The sequence below is a fragment of the Dermacentor silvarum genome, chromosome 5 (assembly GCF_013339745.2).
Source record: "Dermacentor silvarum isolate Dsil-2018 chromosome 5, BIME_Dsil_1.4, whole genome shotgun sequence".
NCBI classification, from domain to species: domain Eukaryota; kingdom Metazoa; phylum Arthropoda; class Arachnida; order Ixodida; family Ixodidae; genus Dermacentor; species Dermacentor silvarum.
In genome coordinates, this window is record NC_051158.1 from 74650151 (window position 1) to 74657626 (window position 7476).

Consider the following 7476-nt stretch of genomic DNA (forward strand, 5'->3'; position numbering starts at 1 on the left):
AAATAGAATTGTTTGGCTCGACGCATTGCAAGGAGCGCGTAGATTCAGTAAACTATTTTCTTTGTAGCCGGTTCCCTCCCTGCCCCAGCTGTACTGTGCGACACTATTTACAGAACTCTGCTTCAAATCTACTTACCGATTCCTTTGATCCGCACCGCGTGTACTAAGACGTTGAAGCGATGCTTCCGTACTCTGTGAATGGATAATGTCATATATCACGCTTGTCATCTGCAGTGGCATGCTAGTTGTACTGCCAAGCAAACATCTCCATCATTCAGTAAAGAATCTCTCCTCGATCTATGGAACCTTCGCGCTGGAGCAGCTAATGCCAACGGACAGGCACCCGGGGATACTAAGAATTGTGGATGGAAAATTGGCGGCAGATTTCGGCAGGCTCTACTCGATGAAGAATTCACTGCAGATTTACGATTTTAATGTAGCTTTGATTGCACTACTAGTGTTGACGGGTGGAAACAAATGTAAGTTTGTTTAAAACCTTGCCGCAAAACTGGAGAGGGGTAGACGGATAAAAAGGGGATTGTTGCTACCAGCAGCTGAACTATATGTATTATTTGAATTAAATTTCGGCAATGGCAGCATGCACGCAAACGCCATTCATTTGGACAGTAATCATTGATTGAGCGTAAAAAATAGATAAAAGCGTGTCAAAAACTTATCAAGAAATTTACACAGAAGGCAACGAAGGAAGGTTAGAAAACGGTGCCACGGCACTGGTGGTCTATTCTTAAGTTTTCCATCGCATTTCAGTGACGCTTCAGAACTATTGTGAATACACTTGCTCGATACAGTGTGTTGCTTCTGCGCAAAAAGAAGCCCAATAGCACCGCAACATTTTCTTTTTGCTTTTTGTCCTTCTGCAGCCGTTCCGCCTAATCCAGTTCTTCTGCCAGTCAACAAAGACATTAAACAACAATGCAAACAGAAAGAAAGCAAGAAAAATAAAAGCAATACGTCATTCTTGTCAGCTTTTGTCTCCACCTTAGAATTTATTTTGGTGCCGAATGTTTAAAGAAAGTATGTAAACGTAAACTTCTTGCAGCTGGAAATATCATTGCCTTTAAGCGTATTTTGGAGGTTTAGGTTCCGTTACTTCGCGCAATTCATTGTTGTACTCGTTACTGGAAGGGGCCGAACATGACGAAAGCAGCACGCTTGTACCTTGTCAACGACCAGAAAAGCGCTAGTCATGATTCGCATGCAGCTGTTTACACTCTGTAAACGCAAACAAGAGATTGAACAACGCTTAGAACGAAATAGTGCCGGCTAAAACAGCAGCCGGCAAGTTCGTAAAACTGTTGAGTGCGCACACCAGGGCGCGCTTAAAGCAGTGGAACCGGCACGGGATGCAAGAGAGAATGAGATATTTATTAACATGAAAAGCTGGGAGCTCGGCATGAGAGGACCCAATGAAGAGAACAGACATCATTTCCATACGGAGTACACTGCGGGCTCCGGTGCTTGAATGTGAAAGTTTCTATTATAGCACTGTCGCATTGGCGGTGTGGCGACGACTTTCAGAACTGACAATTCTACGGGTACGATTCAGCCTCAAATCTAGCTGCTGCGCTAACTTGCAAAGCGCGCAAAATTGACAGATGCCAAAGTTTGTCGAAAGCTTTCCGAGCACCATCACCAACACCAGCCTATTTCGTGCCCATTGCAAAACGAAGGCCTCTCCCGGCGATATCCAGTCATCCCGGTTTCGCTTAATCGGACTCGATCAACCCTCGGTCGTACTCGACGGCGTTTCCACACCCTCGGCGCCAATTATTTTACCGTAATATACCATCGGTTATCTACCCTATGTGCTACCACGACGTACCCAACGGTGCATCTCCATCTTCATCATATTAACGCCTACCGCTTTACCTTACATTTCGTTTTGCGTGATCGTTGGCTTATTCTCAAACTTCGAATTTAAATTAAATTCTGCAGTTGTTCGTGAAAAAAAACAGCAATATATTATAACGAGGCATGCCAAAAGCTAGTGGGCGACTCCGCATTAATTTTAAACCCTTGAGGGTTCTTTGACGTGAACCGAATGCACAGTACAACAGCGTTTTTGCACTCCGTCACCATCGGGATCGAACCCGTGATCGAACCCGCAACGTCGAGCTCAGCAACGGCCCAACATATCAACTGTGTTACCATGAGGGGTTCTCAAATGTTTCTCTTACTCCGTAAGGCTCCGTACGGTACAGTACTAGCAGAATACAGTGGTTATATAGAGAGTGTCTTTTTTAGACTACACAGAATTTCTGAAAATCACCTGGGAGAGATAGCACAATTCTAACCCTTGAGCTTGATTACTCGAAGAGGTGGATATTACTTGCACAAGAAGTTTAAATGGAAAAGAGGTGAAAATGCAAGTGGGGGAGGGGAAACCGGGCAAGCCTTTATTCTAGCTGGGCAGGCCATGTTGCGTGTAGTGCAGATTACCGGTGATCTATATGAGTAGCAATGAATTGGAGTTTACAATCACTGCATTCCACATGGCGCAGAAACTTGGAGGATAACGAAGAAGCTTGCGAAGAAAGTTAAGGACTGTGGAACGAGCGATGGAACGAAAAAAAATGTCAGGCGTAACGTTAAGAGACAGGAAGAGAGCGGTGTGGATTATAGATCGGGCTAGCCGACATTTTAGTTGACATTAAGAGAACAAAATGGAGCTGGGCAGGAACTATAATGCATAGGACAGGTAACCGGTGGTCTGTTAGAGTTATAGAATGCGTCCAAAGGGAAGGGAAGCGCCGTCGAGGACGGCAGAGAATGAGGTGATGTGCTGAAATGAGAAAATTGGCCCAACTTGGAATCAGCCAGCGCAAGGCGGGCCTTCTTACTGTAATTGGAGATCGCTGGGAGCCGCCTTCGTCTTGATGTGGACGTAACAATATGTGATGATGATGATGATTATGATGATAAGAGCAACACAACGGGTGCCAAGGGGAGAGAAGTGCAGCTGAAGGTGGTATAGAGGAATAAGTGGTGTCACGAGATAAGGACATTTTCTGGCATAGCATGCAGTAAGCTCACTCAAGATCGTGGTATTTTGAGATCGATGGGATATGCATTCGTCCTGCAGTGGATACAAATTACGCTGATAAGGACAGTGATATTTCTAAAATCAACAAGCTTGAGCGAACACCTCAATCAGGGCGAAGGTCAGCGGCGGCGTTGAGAGCTTTGGGCATTGCTTGTACTGAGACACAAAAGCTAATGCAGCAGCAGTGAGTGCTTTATTATGATTATACTCGGATCAAATGCTACGCATGCCGCGTGCGTTGAGAGACGTTATAATCAGGGCGTCCTCTGTTGCCTGAAGCAGATTGCGTCGCACCTGATGACGCGATCCTCCTGGAACGTTCTAACCACGTGAGGCGAAAGCTGAAAACCTTCTTAGCTGGGTAAACGCAAAGTCACGCGTTAGCGACAGGTATGTCTCGCCTGTTCCTCTTCTCCACACTGAGGCCTTGAATGCTTTGCGCCTGCAGTGGAGATGGAGATTCTCACCCGTTCCCAGTCTCGAGCCTTTCAGGCGCTGATAGAACAACACGGCGACTTCAATAAAACAAATAAAACAGAGTGTGAGACGTGCGTAAGGGGGGAATCGAGTGTCCGAGATGTTAGCTTGTCTAGTCATTACGTGAAAACACGCCGGTCGGCAGTACGTGAGTTTGTGTCGTTGGGGCGATGTCTAAAGGGGGCTGTAGTGGTTCGTGTTTCTCTCTCTTGTGTGTGTGTGCGTGCGTGTGTGTGCGTGCGTGTGTGTGCGTGTGCGTGCGTGTGCGTGCGTGTGCGTGCGCGTGTGTGTGTGTGCGCGCGTGCGTGCGTGCGTGCGTGCGTGCGTGCGTGCGTGCGTGCGTGCGTGCGTGCGTGTGTGTGTGTGTGTGTGCGTGCGTGCGTGTGTGTGTGTGTGTGTGTGTGTGTGTGTGTGTGTGTGTGTGTGTGTGTGTGTGTGTGTGTGTGTGTGTGTGTGTGTGTGTGTGTGTGTGTGTGTGGTGTGGTGTGTGTGTGTGTGTGTGTGTGTGTGTGTGTGTGTGTGTGTGTGTGTGTGTGTGTGGTGTGTGTGGTGTGTGTGTGGTGTGTGTGTGTGTGTGTGTGTGTGTGTGTGTGTGTGTGTGTGTGTGTGTGTGTGTGTGTGTGTGTGTGTGTGTGTGTGTGTGTGTGTGTGTGTGTGTGTGTGTGGTGTGGGTGTGTGGTGTGTGTGTGTGTGTGTGTGTGTGTGTGTGTGTGTGGTGCGAGCATATATCAAAGACGTGTCAAATTCCAAGGAGCTTCGATGTTCACGCAGGAGATGCTGCACGGGGACTCTGAATCACCGTGGGTGCGGCTTCGCTATGTGATACCGCAGCAATGGACTGTCTTCAGCGCGATGAGTGTTGAAGTAACTTTGTTATCTAGAGCTACTGCACTTTGTAGCTTAATCTTGTTTTTTTAGATTTAGAGAGTGTTTATAGTTATTCAGTCTTTTGATTGGAACTGATGCTGTTTGCTGAGTACTGAGTAAGAGGGCTGAGTAGTTAGCGAGACAACTTCGGATAGCTTATTGTTGTATTACTTGCCCTCGATCTGTATTGTAACCATTATATACATGTCTTGTCACACCATAATTTGTACTTTTGTTTATTGTATAAAGTTTGTTCATTCGCGGCAACCGACGTCTGCCGGACACAAAAGAACCTAATTTCCATGGCGTGGCTCTCGACGGATACTTTAAGTCGGAGATGCACCATGAGAGGTTACAACAAGAAATGCACAAAATACAGGCTATAACACTACGGGACCGCATAGAACGACATGTCTGTTTCAGTTTAGCATATGTCGTATTAAACTGGTTTTTCCACAGAAGCTCTAAGGCAGCATTTCAAAGTTCACATGCGATAGCAACTAAGCCTTGCTGAGAGCATAAGTGGGCACAACGGTAGTAACAAAGCTCTTTTAAAGCTATTCGACCTGCTTATTCTGATGACACTGCTTTAAGCCTGTCATGCACAACCACAGTAGCACTGCTAGGCAACTCAAAGACGACCAGCCGAAAATGGCTTTAAACCGTAAGGTGACTGGGGCGTTGCCCCATGCTCTTGATGGTGGACCGGCACATGTTATGTGCAATATTTTTTTTCTAATGAAACGAGACTTAAGCGGCAGGGATTAAAATTTGGAGGACGCTCAAGCTTCGCTTTTAAGAGCGAAACGTGATACCATTCAAAGATCCCTGGCTGCTTATGAGGCTTCTGGCTTGCTTGCTTGCTTGCTTGCTTGCTTGCTTGCTTGCTTGCTTGCTTGCTTGCTTGCTTGCTTGCTTGCTTGCCTTCGAGAGTGGCTCGTACCCACTATGGGGGATTGGCCGAGAATCGGGTTATTGAAGGAAAACAATTATCGGAGTCTATGGTTACTGCAGCTTTCGTTTTCCTCTAACTTCGCCTCCGCGCGCGGCTGCTGAAGAGGCGAAGTTGGAGGAAAAAGAAAGCGGAGGCGAGCGCCATCTGGATGGTGTCAAGGAGCGAAGCGCGGCGCGCCGCTGCATGAATTGTAGAAATGCTGCAAAAGGACGGGCGGAAAAACATTATTGATAAAAGCACCTGCGAGGTTGCCAGCCCGGGCTCAGGCCACCCGGGCATTATGTGCAATGAGACATCGCCTTTCCACCACTGCCTGGGCCCGCTGGATTGGTCGTGTAGATCCGGGATATATAGTCAGCGCGTTTAGCCATCGCTCCTCGAGAAGGTTTTATGTTGTCCTCTCTGTATATTGGTCTGATCTCTGTGCATTTCCATAAGACGTGTGCCACGTCTGCGTGTTCGTGCTTGCAGAGCTTGCAGCTCGCTTCTGGGTATGGTGTGGAATTTACTCTGTTTAAGTATACCGGGTTTCTGAAGGTTCTGTTTTGCAACCTTCTCCAATCTGTTTCTTTAGATCTGTCTAGTTGTTTGTGCGGTTGTGGGTATGCTTCTCTTTGTTTCTTACGTCACTGTCCGAGCCGCGGTGGGTTAGCCCTCACGCGGCTCGGTGGGCCTTCTCGTTGAGGTTAGGAGGGGTGTTCGGGTCTTCTGTGGTTACTTCCCTCATGTGTGACGGGATGCAGTTAAGGCATTTGGGTGTGATTTTGCCGTTCCTGAACTCTACTACTCTGCGGTTCAGGATTTTGGCCGCCTACGTGGAGACCCAGCCCTTTGTGAAGTTCCTAATGGCCATCTTGGAGTCGCTGATTATTATTCTGTCTCGTTTCCAACCGTGGATTACGGCCAATGCGATTGCCGTTTCTTCCGCTGCCTCCGACGATCTGGTCCTGACGGAGCCCACCATCACGGTCTTTCCTTTCGTGTCTACGAGCGCCATTGCGAAGACACCACCGCCGACACCACCATTGTCGACCCGGTTTCGGGGGTACCGGGCGGGGTCTACGAAGAGCACCCCGTCCCGCGCGCAGTGATTTTTGAGGTTCGTTTTCGTGCGGCATATTCTTCTCTCGACATTGTGCACGGGGTGCATCTTCTTCGGGATGTTTTCCGTGTTTATTGCGGCTCGGACGTCCGGGTGAATTGGCGTCTTGGGGCCCTTCATTCCGTGGTAGTTTATGTCGATCTTTTCTATGATTTCTCTGCCCGCCTTAGTTCCGGAGAGTCTTTCGAGTTGCGCTATCCTCTGTGCTTCCGCGATCTCGTCCAGCGTGTTACGTACCCCGAGTTGTGGTAGCGTTTCGTTTCTTGTGTATTGCGGGAGAGCCAGTGCCGTTCTGTCCGCTTTTCTAATGAGCGCGTCGATCTTGTCTTTCTCAGCCTTGTTACAGTGGACGAATACCAGTGGGCGAAACTGTGATTAATGTCTTCTATTTGCTCCAATTTGTCCGATAGTCCAATCATGACGAGGTTGGAAACATCGGTGACACGACGGACCCTTGCAGCGTGCCCGCGCTGCCTATGTCCACCTGGATGCTCTCCTCATCGTCCAGTCTGATTCTGGCTGTTCTTCCCGTAAGGAAATTTCTTATGTAATTGTAGGTTCGTTCGCCTAGGGCGAGTTGCGCGATTCTTTCGAGGATGGCCGCGTGCTCGATCCTGTCGAAGGCCTTCTTTAGAACGAGTCCGAGTATTGCCCTCAAGCCTCGCCCCGTGGTGTCTATGACTTGCCCCTTGAGTTGTATAATGGCGTCTTGGGTAGAGATCCCTCTTCTGGAGCCGATCCTGTTGCTGCGGTATACGTCGTTGGACTCCAGGTAGCCGTTAACTCTGTTCAGGCAGGCGTGATCCATCGCTTTACCGACGCAGGATGTGAGGGAGATCGGCCGCATGTTCTGGATTTCTGGGTGTTTAGCCGGCTTGGGGTTTGTGTTTCAGTTTCTGCTGTAATAGAATTATGTTTTCTGGTATAGTCAAATTACAATCCAACGTTATCACGTCTGTAGGTTGTGGTTAAGTCGTACTTGACGATTTTTTGACGCATTTTACTTTGAGA

The 7476-nt window shown here is 48.2% G+C and overlaps 1 protein-coding gene across 1 annotated transcript; it reads right to left on the bottom strand.

The window, feature by feature from the left end:
* Positions 1-6880: 6880 nt before the first annotated feature.
* On the bottom strand, positions 6881-7273 carry LOC119454179 (uncharacterized). The gene has a single exon (XM_037716170.1). The coding sequence runs from the start codon at positions 7271-7273 to the stop codon at positions 6881-6883; it is 393 nt and encodes a 130-aa protein (XP_037572098.1).
* Between the last annotated feature and the right edge of the window lie 203 nt (positions 7274-7476).